The 18,402-nt window shown below is 40.0% G+C and overlaps 1 protein-coding gene across 1 annotated transcript in view; it reads left to right on the top strand.

The window, feature by feature from the left end:
• Positions 1–1,523: 1,523 nt before the first annotated feature.
• LOC110486932 (ephrin-A2) overlaps positions 1,524–18,402 on the top strand; it is a 221,369-nt gene continuing 204,490 nt past the window's right edge. Inside the window, exon 1 of the mRNA XM_021558831.2 lies at positions 1,524–2,805. Coding sequence (XP_021414506.1) covers positions 2,666–2,805 — 140 coding nt within the window. The 5' untranslated portion in view covers positions 1,524–2,665. The remainder of the gene's footprint in view (positions 2,806–18,402) is intronic.

The raw sequence follows: 18,402 nt of genomic DNA, 5'->3' as shown, positions 1-18,402 counted from the left end.
TAAACCTAATATCTAACCCTAACATCTAACCCTAACATCTAACCCTAACAGCTAAACCTAACATCTAAACCTAACATCTAACCCTAACATCTAAACCTAACATCTAACCCTAACAGCTAAACCTAATATCTAAACCTAACATCTAAACCTAACATCTAACCCTAACAGCTAAACCTAACATCTAACCCTAACATCTAAACCTAACATCTAAACCTAACATCTAACCCGAACAGCTAAACCTAACATCTAAACCTAACATCTAACCCTAACAGCTAAACCTAATATCTAACCCTAACATCTAAACCTAACATCTAACCCTAACAGCTAAACCTAACATCTAACCCTAACATCTAAACCTAACATCTAACCCGAACAGCTAAACCTAACATCTAAACCTAACATCTAAACCTAACATCTAACCCTAACAGCTAAACCTAATATCTAACCCTAACAGCTAAACCTAACATCTAAACATAATATCTAACCCTAACATCTAACCCTAACAGCTAAACCTAATATCTAACCCTAACAGCTAAACCTAATATCTAACCCTAACATCTAACCCTAACATCTAAACCTAACAGCTAAACCTAACATCCAACCCTAACAGCTAAACCTAACATCTAAACCTAACATCTAAACCTAACATCTAACCCTAACAGCTAAACCTAACATCTAAACCTAACATCTAACCCTAACATCTAACCCTAACAGCTAAACCTAACATCTAACCCTAACATCTAAACCTAACATCTAACCCTAACAGCTAAACCTAACATCTAAACCTAACATCTAACCCTAACATCTAACCCTAACAGCTAAACCTAACATCTAACCCTAACAGCTAAACCTAACATCTAACCCTAACAGCTAAACCTAATATCTAAACCTAACATCTAACCCTAACATCTAAACCTAACATCTAAACCTAACAGCTAAACCTAACATCCAACCCTAACAGCTAAACCTAACATCTAAACCTAACATCTAAACCTAACATCTAACCCTAACAGCTAAACCTAACATCTAAACCTAACATCTAACCTGAAAATAGTATTTTCATGGGGCCATAGGAAATGTCCCACATAGGGAGAATTTTCCTTATTTTACTATACCTAAATCCCTAAATCCCCCAGTCCCCACAAGGATAGAATAACCAACACACACACACACACACACACACACACACACACTAACCACATATGCTGCTGCTACACACACAAACACAGATTATTAATTTAACAGTTATTTTGCAAATGACTAAATCACATCACCATAACAAGTGGATGAAAATCCTAATGTAAAAATATTTCATTAGCCCGAGAGGCATTTTTACAGGATGAAAAAATGTATACAAATAGTTGGCACATACAAATATACATGTTTGGCTATAATTGTAGGCTAGTTATAAGCTTTTCATAACCTGATAACAGTATCCACAACTATTCTGAAACTTTCTGAAATTTGAAGGGTCCTAGAAGTTTTGGGGCTCCTATCTGTCCGGTGTCTCAGCCCCGCCCAGCTGTCTGGAGGAGCCGTGAATGGAGAGAGTGCGGCGGCCAGAGGAAGCAAGCCATGTGCTAAAGGAGGAACAGGAGAAAAACCACCGTGACTAAAAAGGGGGGAAATAATGTCAGCTCCACTGGTCTGTACACCACACACAGGGACGACAGTAGAGCGATACCAGACACGAAGTGAAATTGGCCTTTTCTCCACAGCAACCCCAAACGACACAGGAATAGCAGCAGCAGCAACTTCGCAATTGATGCGGTGTTCCAGTTTCTCCACATCATGCTTTGGTAGTGGCGTTGCATGGATGACGCAGTAAACGCGTATCAAGAAGGCAATTTATCATATTGATAACTTTTGTCTGAGAATAAAACTGAGGACAGTAACCACGGACGACATGAAATAGTTGCGGAGAAGAGCAGGACGTTTCTTGTGAGACTTGGATTTATATCCCTCTGCTGCAACATTGTGATATTTTGAGTTTCTTCTGAAAGAACAAGAATCGGTCGCTTGACTGAAACATCTCACAAAACGGACCGAAAAACATTGCGTTGAACGGACATCGTCAAACGTGCAAATGTTTAGAATAAAAAGCATATTGATTTGGAAGACCATAAGTTCTATTTACGACGAGGAAAGTTTTAGAAAGTAGCCTATGCCATGCTGGAAAGGAATGGATTTAAAGGACAAACAACTGTATACTTGGCGTCAGTGAATATCAAACAAGATATGATGAATGTCGTGCAATGTGTTCAAATAAGGCATTCATCACTTACAGTTATTGAAGAAAATGGATTTGAATAGTTATTGTAAGGGCTTGCCGTGCAAAAGGAGATCAACGAGCTGAGTCACACATTGATGAACCTTCATGGAACATAATCAAATGTAACGTCATAGTCAGTGCTGCATCTGCTTGGACTTCTCACTAATGTTCTCACCATTGGGAATGTATAGCTACATGGGTCTACATTGTAAATCTTCAACTGAAGACGAAAAACTGCGGCCGAGAGCACCTGGAATGTGAATGTGGACCGCAAACAACCTCGTGCATCATGAATAACACCAGGTCCATTTGAACAGCAGTGGAAAACACTGTAGTTGAATCAGTATAACTTATAGACAACAACGCGACGAATTATATAGCCCTGTACTCGTAATGGACAAGAACTGTTTAGCTTTTCAAATGGAGTTGACTCTTATGGTTGTTGCCCTCTTATCTTGGGTCGCGGTATGGGCGGACGATAGCAAAATAATATCAGACAGATATGCAGTCTACTGGAACAGCACGAACCACAGGTAAGGAATTGTACAAGTCAACTTTCAGTGATGTGAATTTACATTTTTGGATAGATCATCCGTGAATCCCGCTTCAAAAGATCCGGACATATAGACTAAGCTAAAAAAAAACGTCTCCACAAATAGCCCAGCGCATTCAAAAGCACCTTAATAACCATGCTCACCTTATCCCAATGAAGTTTCCCCCACAACGTTCATTCTTTGACTAGGCCTAGAAAAAGTTTAAATTCCTTCTTTAACAAAACATAATACTTTTTCTTACGGAGATACATTTGACCTGCACGTTTTAGTTATTTATCCCAGGGGTTGCTTCTATTCATTAGGCCTAATTAAATCACTTAAATAACTCTTGTTGTTTTTACCCAAATTATCACATCTCCCTGTGTAAAAAAAACCCAGACCCCTCAAGGCATAATTTAACTTGATTTATGACATATAGCCAGCCAGGCTTTCAGGATTCACATTCACAACGTTTTCACATTGCGTTCAACATGCATTGTGTTGTTAGTTTTTGATTACGAAGTTGCATTTGAAGTGTGATAAAATACTGCATGCCTAGGCTAAATATGACTTATAAACTAAGACTATAGCGATCTCCACTAAGATACACATCACTGCAAAACTCAACTAAAATGCTTAATACATGCAGTTACATGTACACAGCTCTACCATAAACCATGTCATTCTATTGACATGCAACGTTTTGGTCTCACAGAATATCACACACTTGTTTCATTTTATCTCCTCAGTTTACTCCAGAGCACTGTTGATGTTTGCATATTTTGTTCTGGAGCTGTAGGAATTATTTTTTAAACATGAAATAGCTCTTTCCAATTAGTTAATAAAATAAAGAAGGTAAAGATCAATAATAGCGTGAAGACATTAAGAAGGAGATTCCATAAGTTTTGAACTCTTGTGAAATTGTTTGTGCTGGGACTTGCAATATTCTAAGCATTGGAACTATGCCAGTAGAACTTAGAAAGGTTTAATCAGACTTAATTCCTTGTAATGTTTAGAGAGCAATTTTCTGTCAAAAACAAGCTTTTGTGGTAAGTTTTACCACAATTTATGAAGATGATTGTGTATAGATTATGAGCTAATTTCTCAAATTAGGGCTCCTGATTTGCGCGGCGGTCTAAGGCACTGCATGTCAGTGCTAGAGGCATTACTACAGACCTTGGTTCGGTTCCAGGCTGTATCACAACCGGCCGTGGTTGGAGTCCCATAGGGCGGCGCACAATTGGCCCAGCATCGTCCAGGTTAGGGGTAGGCCGTCATTGTAAATAAGAATATGTTCTTAACTGTCTTGCCTAGCTAAATAAAGGTTAAATAAATAAAAAATATAAAAAATCTCCTTAAAAATCAAGAGATTTTTTCATGGCAGAGTACAGAGGTGAAACAAAAGAAAGAAAATGAAATATGTCTACATATTTGGAGCATGTTGAATTAATTAGTTATTCCTTTCTCTTTTTCTTCTCCCTGCATTTTTGGGAAGGGCCTTAAGTAAGCATTTCACTGTTAGTCTACACCCTGTTGTTTACAAGGCATGTGACAAATACATTTTGATTTGATGAGCAAACATAACACCGTATTCAGAATGGATTCCAGTGCAACACAATCCATCCATGGCTGCTTCAAGCACAGGAGGCTGCTGAGGGGAAGACGGCTCATAATAATGGCCGTAACGGAGCGTATGGAATGGAATCAAACATATGGAAACCATGTGTTTGATGTATTTGATACCATTCCACCAATTCCGCTGCAGCCATTATCATGAGCCCGTCCTCGCCAATTAAGGTGCCACAAACCTCCTGTGGCTTCAAGACCGCCTTACTTTTGTAGAACTGGAAATAACTTGTCTTGGCTATGCAGAAATGACTGTTTGAAGCCCAAGTGGAGCTTTTTGGATGACCGTGAATTTGCTTCCTTGTCACATAACAGTGACCTTTGCGGATTCCTACACAAAAAGCAAAAATCATGTGAGAGGTACATGAGTCTCCTGTATACTTCTATAAAGGGGATTAAAGTTGTATACATCATTGATAACCTAGTGGCTTTGGCAATAGTAGTACTTGGGTTCGTTTTTTAAAGCCAATTGTTAAGTGGTGTTGGAATAAGAATCTGTCTTTTCCCATAGCAATCATAGAATGCTGTAAGCAGAATTGTAAAAAAAAATCCTCATTCACCTTAACACCTTAACATTTAAATAAAAATGTGTGATGAAAAAGCAATAGACATGTGTCACGCCCTGACCGTAGAGACTTTTTTTTATTTTCTATTTGGTTAGGTCAGGGTGTGACTTGGGTGGGCAAGTTTATGTTTCTATTTCTTTGATTGGCCTAGTATGGTTCCCAATCAGAGGCATCTGTTTATCGTTGTCTCTGATTGGGGATCATACTTAGGCAGCCCTTTTTCCCACCTTCAGTTGTGGGATCTTGATTTTGTTAGTTGCTGTGTAGCCTGCAGAACTTTACGTTCGTTTATCTTTTGTTGTTTTTTGGTGTTCATCAAAAGAAAGAAAGAAAGAAAGAAAGATGTACGCTTACCACGCTGCACCTTGGTCTCATTCCAACAACGGACGTAACAACATGTAATATACATGTAATAGTTGTTTTATTTGTATGACTTCAGGAAAACTTTCTGTTGATTGAAAACAAAATAGCCAATTACAGAAATGTATGAATTAAAACAGTTCATATGTAATATTGTTTGGTTGTTGATCTCAGAAGGTTTTTCCCACTATCTGTGATGTGGTTTATATTATGTGGTATTAGAGAGGCTAGAAAATCAGACGCATAGGAAGGATTAAAAGAAGAATAGGCTAGTATGGCTTCAGCGTTTACAAGTAAGGGGCCTTAGTGAGGAATCAGATACACTGACATACCCTGCTCCACATCTTCAAACACAAACTATTGAAATGTCTACTTCTTCACTTGATTTCTACGCCACAGATACAATTTGCATCACAAATTCAATCCAAATAGTATAACGATCCATCTGTGTATTGATTGGTGTATTGCTGTATCACGGTTGCATTTCTTTGAATTGATTTGATATTGACCTCAGTAAGCGATATCAAAGTATAATCTCTTAACTGATCTTGAGCGGCAGGTAGCCCTGCGGTTAAGAGCGTTGGGCGAGTAATCAAATCCCAGAGGCGACTAGGTGAAAAATCTGTCGATGTGTCCTTGAGAAAGGCACTTAACCCTAATTGCTCCTGTACGTCTCTCTGGTCTGCTAAATGACTAAAATGTAAAAATGATCTATACAAAATTATTAAATGCATTTTAACAACATATTCCCGGATAACTGTAATTTCATATCGCAGTGTCCGTTACAAAATTAGTAGTTTGAATAATCAAGTCTTACCTTAGCACACATTTATTAAGGATATTGCTTTATGTAAATCTTATTGCCCAAATCGATTTGTTTTATTGGGGACTTATGAAATGGTATATTTTTTTAGATTGGAACAATATTTGTAGTTCTTAAACATCTTTCTTATTGCCCGAGTTTTATATGCGAAGCTCTGGAATTTTTATAAATGCTAAATTTACATTTGTAAAAAAATCACTGCGCATAGAGTGGATGAAATGCGCTGAAAATGATTTGTTTTTATAAGGACCTTCCCTTGTAATCAGTTGAACAGCCACTGACATGGCACTGTCATCCGTATTTTCATATGTACTCTCCTCACAGGGCTTCGGCATGTTGTCATTGCTATGTAACTTATGAGTAAATTGAATAGCTATTAGCTGTGCCACACGGAAAGCTATCTGACTGATTTACTCTAATAAATAATAAAAATTGATACTGTCGCTCTCCATTCTGCTTACTAAACTTAACGCCATGCTTTGTTATATCTGCTTTCCTCATAAGGTCCCCTCCTTTCTGACCTAGTTTCACTAAGGTTATTGGGGAGTATTGAAGGGAAATGGTAGTGGTAGCTGGTCTGGGAGGACACACCAGATTATATAGTACTCAATGATTGTAGTTTTTTTTGGAAGCTTTGAAGTCTATGACGAAGGGAACACTTTTGAAATCATGAAAATCGGCTTGAGGTGGTATGACCTTGGAGTTTGTGGCTGTGCAATGGTAGCTTGGGGTTCCTGTAGGTGGCGTTGTATAGGTTTTGCTCTGCTCAGCAACATCGTCCGCCATTTTCTCATTCATGGTAGGAAGACCTTCATTTTTGATGTGTCGAGAGCCAAGACAAAGGAACGGGGACGATGATTGCAGCAAGTTACCAATAACCGTTTCATTGTGTCAAATGGTTTTCAAGCTAAATTGAATCTAGCTTGAACTACAGTCAATTATCAATTGGTGTTGACAGATAGTTTGTCTACGTTAAAACAAGAATTTAATAAGAAAATTCAGAACTTTAATCGCCTTCACAATGTAATAATGAGTTCCATGCTTTAACCTCACACCTTTGAAAGTGAAGAAGCATCACTTGGCTCAATGCCAAAACTGATGGACAAGGGGAGAGAACTGAAATGAATCGCATGTTTTCTTCCCACAATGCTCTGCTCACATTCACCAATGGGCCTATTTAAATATATATATATGTCCTCTGAATACAGGACTAGAACCACTGCCTTTTAAGGACTAAGTAGCTGATTTTAGAGCAGTTTAAAGAAACGTTAAAATACATACATTTGTATTTGTTATTGATGTAGAATTCATGTTTTTGCTTATGCTGGGTAGAAAAAGCGAGGTTGTAAAAGTGCCATGTTTCTCATGGTTCCAACAGTACATATACAGGTAGTGGTTGTCCCCAAAGAGTTTCTTCCTCCTCTGTTGGTACTGCTGTTATGTCTACTACAATTTGTTGTGCATTTCTACTGTAGCTCATTTCTTGTATTTGTAACACAAAAATGACAGAAATGTAATGAAAAGTTACATTTGTTAGCTACAGTAAAAATGAAATTCCTGTTTAATTGTTTTAAGGCTTCAGATATGAAGACATGGCATCGGTGTCTAAGCGCTGAATGAAGTGTAATGCATTGTGTTTCTCTAATGGGGTTCTGCATTGAAACCACACTGGCCCCTCACACACAGGCAGCAGCAAACTGTCCTAAATCTGTTCCCAGTTTATCTATCTAGTCATTTGACATTAATTGAGTTTTCAATTTAAATTGGACAGCACTTTACGGGTCACTTGGTCTGGGTGTGTACAACTCAGCATCCCTCTATGCGCTCGTAATTCATTTGATGTTTCATGAGTGGTGCATGCAATGCCATCCCTACTTCTCTGTGTATGAAATCTACAATTCCTTGGATAACACAATGCACTCTACTGTTTTGTTAAAACCCATACCTCTTTAATGGGAGACCCATTTCTGAAGGTCAAAAACCGATGCCTCTTTAATGGGAGACCTGTTTCTGAAGGTCAAAAACCAATGCCTCTTTAATGGGAGACCTGTTTCTGAAGGTCAAAAACCAATGGCTCTTTCTCGCCAGTACTTCATGACATGAGCATGGACAGGAATGTACTGTACCCTCAACAAAACAGGGTTGAGTTGTCGACAGGGTTGAGACTACAGGTCTATGCCATGATTGGGACAGTTGCTGTGGAAACACTGACGTTTTTTCACAGTAATATACTGTAATTGAGAGACCGCCATAGACTAAGAGGACATAATAAATGTATATACGTAATTGATTTGTGTCTTGATAAAAGTTCCTCCTTTTTTTTTCGAACCTGGGAAATGGGCATTTTCCATGACAGAGCACAAGCCTCAGTATATTTGTTAGTTAGGGAATTTGATTAGCTGAAAATATTGTCTGCTATGTTCACTGTACGAAACACAACCTCCTTTTAGACAGCCCTAATGTGGAGCCATTTGAACTGCCTCCTCATTTATATAAAATGGAAGGCCATCTCTGTTTCTAACTATTTCAATGAAGGTTCCTGTTTTTTAATTATAGGTCATGAACTCGTTTGGCTCTGAATTTAGAATTTATCCTCCAAGAGATTTTAGTAGCAGGCTAGTGAAAGAATATCTGGAAAAAACTTTGACAAAAAAAAGAATAAAACTTTATTTTCTCTTCTCTTGAAAACATAAGACCATATGCCCATCTTAATGAAAATGCAAAAAAAAAGTTTCACTTCCAAATCTGAAAATTGCCTTGGAATGGAATAATTATTTTTACATTGAATTGGACGTTAATGGCCTGGCACAATGTAACATTAAAGGGCTCTTACATCTCATTAAAGATTAAAGTTGGTGCATAATATCTACAAAAGCAATTGGTATGAAAGAGGAATTTACTAATCAGTAATCTAGGTTCAAAGCTTCATTAAATAAAATGACCCTGAGAGTGTATGAGTTCAAAGCCTGCTTCATTTGGTAAGATACAGCATTTCCTTTCCAATGTTAATCAAGGTTATGCTAATGTCGGACATGATGAATCGGGCTGGTTTACTGTCCTTGTCCTCATGTTAAATGCTAGACAAAAACATTACCATTCTTCAGTTATTTGTATCTAACAATGATTGTCTATATTACTCTACTGACGCATCACAATTTGTTAGAAAAATATAGAATCCTTTGAAAGTATAGTATTTTTGGCTTAGGCAATGGCCTAGATGGTTGTTTGTGAAATTGCGTTTGATGTGTCAGAGATTACACATTTAGACTCTGGACAGGAGTGTATTGCTTTTCTGTTCTTTTATTATCTCTCTGAGACATGGGTGCTGAACAAATGTAGAGTTTCTTGTGACTCGGATGTCCTGTTTGTTCAGTCAGTCTGTCACCAACTTCTTGTGAACCTCCCTTCCATTGTCCCCCACCTGTGTCGAGACACTGAATATGACTGTACTGGTCACATTGGTGGCAGACAGTAAACTATGTGGTGAGTTTGTCGGCCTGGTTCCGCATGGCGCAGAGCAGACTATCTTGCCGTCAGGATCTCAAATAGTGAAGAACAACGAGTAATGGCTGCCGTTTCATTTATTCAGCATAGCTCTTTTATTTAGAATCAAACGGTAAATGTCCATTTGTAAGACCTTTTACTCTTGTTTGTTTTATACCATTTTTTTGTACTTCCCAACAGTGCTTATCAGCACTTCGTCATTCCTTATACAATGCTCATGCATTTTAATGCCTGACCCACATTCTCTTTGCACATAAGCAGTCTTGTGTACCAAGAGAGCTAGAAACTTTGAACTTCGCTAGGTGTTCAGAACTGAACTGCAACATTTTCAAAAAGGAAATCAGGGTTGTGAGTAAAGCCCCCTAACCACATACTGCCTTTATTATGTTTGAACTGTGCAAACTGGTGTGGCATTCTCTCCACCACTCTCAGCCCAGGATAGGCCTATGGACTTTTGTTTTGCACATTTTTGTTGCCATAAAAAAATCACTTTGTCGGTTTCTTTAATTTAGCAGATTTAGGATATATTGGAACAGTGTTACCTTTTGAAAGCCTCCAGGGGATGAGAGTCCAGTCTATCTGCTTCTCTCGCCTGTTCTTTTGTCCTTTCTTGAGTACTGTGCTAGCTCTGAAACTATCTCTGAAACTATCTCTGAAACTATCTCTGAAACTAGCTCTGTCACTAGCTCTGTCACTAGCTCTGTCACTAGCTCTGTCACTAGCTCTGTCACTAGCTCTGTCACTAGCTCTGTCACTAGCTCTGTCACTAGCTCTGAAACTAGCTCTGAAACTAGCTCTGAATTATTTTAGATGTTGATGGTGTACTGCTATCATGTTGTTTTACGCTTTCCTGCCCATTATATGAACACCGTTAATGTTATTTACGTGTATATAGATGTAATTCTCCTCCTATATTACTTTACCGCCAATCACAATGAAACCGGACAGCAGTTAATTGCTTGAACATGAACATCCTAATGGCTTCTTGCTTGTAAAAATATTGCCCATCATTTGATAAATGCAATGCCCGTTGTCGAATAATAGACTGCCGCTCGTAAAAGTAATGATGGTGTTTTCCTAAGTGATTCTGCTGTAATAGTTTACGTTTATTGATGTAATTTGGGCATAAAGCTCTCCCTCTCTCTTCATTACCCCTTCTTCAGGCTGTGATTTGGCTTATATCCTCAGAAGATAATTAATTGAATTACTATAATGGAGAGTGGAGGTGTTCCTTCAGAACTATAAAAGGCATTTTAGACCGTTTTTAGGTAAATGTCCTTCGCTCATCCATTTATGTTGAGTTATGAAGTGGTGGATTACTTGTGGGGTGATGGAGCACCCTTTCAAAATAAGAAGCCACTTTTGCATCCTCTTGGTACCCACGCAGCACCATATACAATCACGAAAACATCATGTTACGTCAATGACAAACTTTCCCTGTTGAATGTGTAGGGAAACAGAGGCCAGGGAAACATATTAAATACAAGCGGTCTAAGAGACAGGAAGGCTTCAGCAGTACCTGCATATTGCCTGTAAGACTTTTACGACCTTTCTCAAAGAGCTTTTCCTTCAACATTCATTTGTTCGGCCGGACAAAGAGAATATATTGCTAATGGGATTGAACAAGATGTTGCTCCATCCGTAGGGTGTTTATCGAATATATATGTAGGATAAAAATAATGAAACACTCAACTGAATCAGTGGAGTCATAGGGATTACCTCTACTGTACTGCTGTAGCAGGATTCTAACCACACTGTCCTTCCCTCCAACAGAGATTCACAGGGTTGAGTCCTTGCGCCTTTTACTATGCTTTCTACGTTGCACACTTAATAAAGGTTTGATTAAACTAAAATGACACAACGGAAACAAATCAATGTTTCTTCCCAGTGAAGAAAGAGTGCACTTCAGACTGTAAAATAATTAAGAAGGGTTAAACCAGTCTCAGAGGAATGATGTTCTGGTATGTTAATTGTATTTCTGTGAAAAGGTACGCAGGAATGTATTAGCACAGATGTGTACTTTGAATTTAAGTGTTAGTTCTGGATCGAGGCATAGACACGTTAATCATGTTTATATCACCACGTAGAAGGATATGCTTCACTGATTAAACAAAATATCCTGTGCATGTTCGTCCAACCCTCAACCCCCAAAGGTAGTCTTGTAAACTTGACGTAAATGGAGGCCGGAAAGTAACATAATGAAGTACAGCCTACAGTATGTAGATCGGCATAGGCCTATATTTCAGCTTCCAATGTTTCCATTGTTGCAGTCATTTTATTGATTGGTTGACTATTAAAGTTGACTCAAACTGAACAATAAAAAAGGAAATCAGTCACTTGGTCAAATATCTTTCAAGACAATATTTGTAGTTTTTTATTATATTTAATTATATTTTTCTGGATTCAATTATTATGATAATATGTTAACATGTTAACCTGTCTTTGTTTTACATTTTTGAAAAACAGATTTGAATTATTATAATTTTAATTACTGCATTTCAATATTGATCTCCGTTAAATAAATGCTTGATTGCTGGGCAACATACCGAGGATTATGTAGCTAAATATATAACCACTTAACGTTTTTTTATTGAAATGTTAACAATATTTATTCCGCTATTTTGATATTGATTAGTGATTTACAGAAAAAATAACGTATGTTTATTTGGATTTTAAATGTCGCAAAAATGTTTTTAAAAATGTTTCATATCTCCTTGATTAGTTCACTTGTTTTTGTAGATTAAAAAAAAAATAAAACAACATAAATCAGTTTTATACTATACGCCTTACACGTCAAGTAGTAACGCTACACAATCGTAAGCTCAAATACATGGACTACAGAAAACAGTCGGCACCAGAAGGACAACTCGTTGTTAGAAATCTTAAACTGCGTGTAGGTATTAGGTAACATTAAATGGGTCATGCAGTTCTTTAGTTGATTCTAAAACAAGGAATTAGTGAGTTGTTTATGTATACAGTAGTTTATTTAGCATGTTATAGTGCAAGCGAAAATGCTTAGTAGTTCACTAGTAGTTGGGGCGGCAGGGTAACCTAGTGGTTAGAGCATTGGACTAGTAACCAAAAGGTTGCAAGTTCAAATCCCTGAGCTGACAAGGTACAAATCTGTCGTTCTGCCCCTGAACAGGCAGTTAACCCACTGTTCCTAGGCCGTCATTGAAAATAAGAATTTGTTCTTAAATGACTTGCCTCGTTAAATAAAGGTTAATATATGTTTTTCTGTTTGGCTTTGGAGATTGGTGCCAATAACAATATGGAAAATATATTGTGTTGGATATATCAAATAAAGACCTGCTGGAGTCCAAATCAAACCAAAATTCTTTATTTCTGAGCTCAGAGAGAATAACAGAGTTACACAGGGCAGTGTATACAGTCTGAATTCTGAAGCATTGGGTGATAAGCACATATCTTTATAGTTCCTGTTCTTGTGTGGGACTCTCAGTTCCCTTTTTATCTATACAAGGACACTTGAGCAAACTGGTTTACAACACAGGATTATACTCCCAAGAACAGGAGATTATAATAGGACAGGTTAGTCTCATACTTAGTTATGTGGACACATACAATTACAATTTTCCATGACAACCGCATGTTTGATTAAATTACAAACATTTGTGTGTGTGCAAAGTAGTGTGCAAAAAAACCAACAACCTCAAAACGAAATGTTGCGAAATATATATTAAGTCTATGGGTCTACCCATCTTTGAGTTTAATATGAATACCTCAATGATAAGAGTAATACACAGCTAAAACAAAACGTGTTCGTCACAGTTCTGCGGCCAACAATAGCATTTCAACCAGACCATCATACATACTTGTTTTTGGGAGTAAAACATACCAGGACATCTGAAAACCATTTACCTCAGGATAGAGTAGCAGCCTGACATGTCAATTGGGAGAAATCCAGACCTAATGAGGTTGAATATAAGAGTCTGGTCTCCTCACAATCAGTGAATGTAATTCTGATCAGGTTTCTTACACTTTTATGATTCCGGTATTGTACGTACTTTGTTACAATATTGACTGCAGGGAATGTAGGTTTCTGTAATGGGAAGCTTGGATGACGCTTGTTTGGACTAGGTTTTAGCCTAGATTTGACAGTTATTTGACAGTCATGTGCGGTGTGACCTGACAGTCCTGGTCGATCTGCAGGACGACTATTGTGACTGTTGTGCCTCGTAGGCTCTCACCTGTTTCTTCTTAGCCTGCCGTGACTGTGTGATGGGGTGAACGAGCGATGACTTTGGCACACGTGGTTCTGTCTTGAAGTGAGAGGGCACGGATTTGCTATACCACAGTGCACAGTAAGCGTTGACCTTTAAACAACTAGAGATTTGGAGAGAGAAAGAACGGAGACAGGGAATGAGAAGCTTGTGAAAGTGTAGCATTGCGCTCAAGTCATCTGGGAGCTTTATTTTCAGAATAGCAGACATGTCAAGCCTGTCGTTCTCATGGAGAGTGGGAGGGAGGGAGTTGGGTACATAGCCTGTCGTTCTCATGGAGAGTGGGAGGAAGGGAGTTGGGTACAGAGCCTGCCGTTCTCAAGGAGGGTGGGGGGGAGGGAGTTGGGTACAGAGCCTGTCGTTCTCATGGAGAGTGGGGGGGGGGGGGGAGTTGGGTACAGAGCCTGTCGTTATCATGGAGAGTGGGAGGGAGGGAGTTGGGTACAGAGCCTGACGTTATCATGGAGAGTGGGAGGGAGGGAGTTGGGTACAGAGCCTGTCGTTATCATGGAGAGTGGGAGGGAGGGAGTTGGGTACAGAGCCTGTCGTTATCATGGAGAGTGGGAGGGAGGGAGTTGGGTACAGAGCCTGTCGTTATCATGGAGAGTGGGAGGGAGGGAGTTGGGTACAGAGCCTGACGTTCTCATGGAGGGTGGGGGGGAGGGAGTTGGGTACAGAGCCTGTCGTTCTCATGGAGAGTGGGTGGGGGGGGGGGAGTTGGGTACAGAGCCTGTCGTTCTCATGGAGAGTGGGAGGGAGGGAGTTGGGTACAGAGCCTGTCGTTATCATGGAGAGTGGGAGGGAGGGAGTTGGGTACAGAGCCTGTCGTTATCATGGAGAGTGGGGGGGGGGGGGGGGGAGTTGGGTACAGAGCCTGTCGTTATCATGGAGAGTGGGAGGGAGGGAGTTGGGTACAGAGCCTGTCGTTATCATGGAGAGTGGGAGGGAGGGAGTTGGGTACAGAGCCTGTCGTTATCATGGAGAGTGGGGGGGGGGGGGGGGGGGGGAGTTGGGTACAGAGCCTGTCGTTATCATGGAGAGTGGGTGGGAGGGAGTTGGGTACAGAGCCTGTCGTTATCATGGAGAGTGGGGGGGGGGGGGGGGAGTTGGGTACAGAGCCTGTCGTTCTCATGGAGAGTGGGAGGGAGGGAGTTGGGTACAGAGCCTGTCGTTCTCATGGAGAGTGGGAGGGAGGGAGTTGGGTACAGAGCCTGTCGTTATCATGGAGAGTGGGGGGGGGGGGGGTAGTTGGGTACAGAGCCTGTCGTTATCATGGAGAGTGGGAGGGAGGGAGTTGGGTACAGAGCCTGTCGTTCTCATGGAGAGTGGGAGGGAGGGAGTTGGGTACAGAGCCTGACGTTCTCATGGAGGGTGGGGGGGGGGGGGGGGAGTTGGGTACAGAGCCTGTCGTTATCATGGAGAGTGGGAGGGAGGGAGTTGGGTACAGAGCCTGTCGTTCTCATGGAGAGTGGGAGGGAGGGAGTTGGGTACAGAGCCTGTCGTTATCATGGAGAGTGGGAGGGAGGGAGTTGGGTACAGAGCCTGTCGTATCATGGAGAGTGGGGGGGAGGGAGTACAGACAGTACAAACAGAAGTGTACATTGTTCCAAATACTGAATATGTTAGTAAGGCACGGGGTAAAAGGGTGTACAGTATGAGGATAATATGTCATTCTCTTAGACCATTTTTTATTAATGCCAAGTAAATATGAATGAAAAGTCTTCCATTTGGCTGTAGAATCTGATGATTAGTATCCCCAGTGATGTCATCAGATTATGGATGCCAGCACAGCATACATTTCCCAAGATGCATCTTCTGACATATACAGTAGTCGGAGAAGGTGTTGTATAACCCACTACAGAACCTCCTGCTGTCCCTGTGTCTCATTCCTTCATCATAGATGGTCATTTTTTAATTATTTTCCATATCGCATACTTTTTAACAATCTCTCTCAATCACTACAAAATATTAAATGAAATTACGCTTCAAATGTACACCATTTTGTTTATTAGGACACTGAAGTTTTATGAATAAGCACATCATCCAGCGAGGATGCTTGTGATCTGAAAAGAAGAGACGAGAGCTTTAAGCTGCACAAAAGGACAGTTTTTCCACCCGGCTTGGTATTATGGTCTTTGCAGTACTATTGGGTCAGTGACGATTCCATATGTGAACTGATGTCAGGTATGGCACCGGACTTTGGTACCAACTGAGATGATTTGATTTCAACAACTGCACATGCTGTACTGGCACCTTTCTTCCTCTCCAGTCACAGAGCTAGAAGTGGGCTGACATGAATCCTTTAATATCTCCTGGAATCACGTTGAGCTTTTGCAAAGAATTGACATTTTCTGTGTTTCTTGTAACACTGAAGTCCTGAATCACAGAGAGACTAATGGAGGTGACCTCTTGACTGAGCAGAGTGTTAGCAGACAGAGAGAGAGAGAGACGTGTTTGAAGACTGGGACAGTGGCAGTAACAGGTGAGGGAACATGACTGGAATGGAAACGGAGCGAGGGTTGTCACAGCGCATGCTCCAGAATCTCTCCATGAGGAGGGGAAAGGAGCACTGAAAGTTGGTTACAAAGATCGGTGAGAGAATCGTTGCAGTCTCACGGTTTAGATATGTTTGTTTGGGATTCAGTCTCTTCATTTAGAACTAGCGGAGCTTGAAAATAAAACAATTGTAAAGAAATGTGCACAAATTATGACGTGGAAACAAAGTGTGGTAATATGGGAGATATTATTAACACTAATACTGGGGCACTGCATCTTATGACTGCATACCACTATAATTACCCTTCATTGTTTTCTCTTCATTAAATTCCTCTCTGCACATTTCAAACAGTTTCAGCGTAACACTGTACTGTATAGGAGATACTACATTCTGAGCACATTAACCTCAAACGCACAAAGTCGACTAAAATGTATAGAAATACCGCTTCCCAATGCATCTGCAATCTGCCCTTTTGGCCAACACTGCAGGAGAACACCTCACAATAGCATCTCTACGCATCTGAATGCCTGCAGTTGTGTAAAGTCGGTTTTTTGAGTATCTGTACTTTACTATTTATATTTTTGACTACTTTTACTTTTACTTAACTACAATCCAAAAGAAAATGATGTACTTTTTTACTCCATACATCTTCCCTGACACCCAAAAGTACTCATTACATTTTGATACTTAGCAGGAAAAGAAAATGGTCCTATTCACACACACTTATCAAGAGAACATCCCTTGACATCCCTTCTGCCTCTGATCTGGTGGATTTACTAAACACAAATGCTTCATTTGTAAATTATGTCTGAGTGTTGGAGTGTGCCACCGGCTATCCGTACATAAATAAAAACAAGAAAACCGTGCCGTCTGGTTTGCTTCATATAAGGAATTTGAAATGATTTCTACTTTTACTTTTGATGCTTAAGTATATTTTAGCAATTGTATTTAAAACCAAACACTTTTAGACTTTTACTCAAGTAGTATTTTACTGGGTGACTTTCACTTTTACTTGAGTCATTTTCTATTAAGGTATCTTTACTTTTACTCAAGTATGACAATTTAATACATTTTCCACCACTGTATGCCTTTCCAGTAGGGAAGTATGAATACCTGACAATACCTGGGTGAGATACTTGGTGGTGTGTGAAACCCGGACAGCGGTAACCCGGGTGGCGGCGGGATCTCTCGGCGCTCGGCCTCCGCTCCGGTGCGATGCTTAAGCGCGGTCTCACCTCGGGACGGCGGTGGAGCCAGCTGTACACCAGGACATGGGGAGATTACAGAGCCTGTGGAGTGAGTTTAAACAGGATTAGCCATTCCAGCTCAGGTGCTACACTAATAGGATTAGGGAGTCCCTTTTCTTGTTCATCCCACCGTTAAGTCGAGTTACGGGCCCCCAAAACAAAGGTGTGCTTTTGAACGGTGCAACGAGACACAAGGGAAAGATAGGGCTCTTTAGGGGAGACCACCCTACTTTTAATGGATCCCCACACATGTTCTCTTGAGACTGACCCCTATATTGACTGTCACCCAACACATCGGGGGTCCCCTTAGTTGGAGATGGTACTTTAATTAGTCAATGCATTTTTCAGGGGATAGTAGCCACTTTGCTGGAGGAAGGGTATTGAGGGATGATTGTATTGTTGCTGACAGTTGTGATTGGCCTTTCAAGATTAGTGCTGCTTAAAAGACAAGTACCCTTACAGGATGGGGAAACATGGTTGTTTAATGGAAAAACAAGCTTCTAAAAGATGGCTTGAGACCTAGGACCATAGACGTACACAGCTTTTTCATTTACAATTATTCATTGGTGTAAAGTACTTTAGTAAAAATACTTTAAAGTACTAAAGTATTTTGTGGGGGTATCTGTACTTTACTTTACTATTTATATTTTTGACAACTTTTACTTCACTACATTCCTAAAGAAAATGATACATTATTTTCTCCATACATTTTCCCAGACACCCAAAGGTACTC

Source organism: Oncorhynchus mykiss, chromosome 1 (genome assembly GCF_013265735.2).
Source record: "Oncorhynchus mykiss isolate Arlee chromosome 1, USDA_OmykA_1.1, whole genome shotgun sequence".
NCBI classification, from domain to species: Eukaryota; Metazoa; Chordata; class Actinopteri; order Salmoniformes; family Salmonidae; genus Oncorhynchus; species Oncorhynchus mykiss.
Note: the sequence above shows the minus strand (reverse complement) of the source record. Positions and strands in the feature narration are given on the sequence as shown.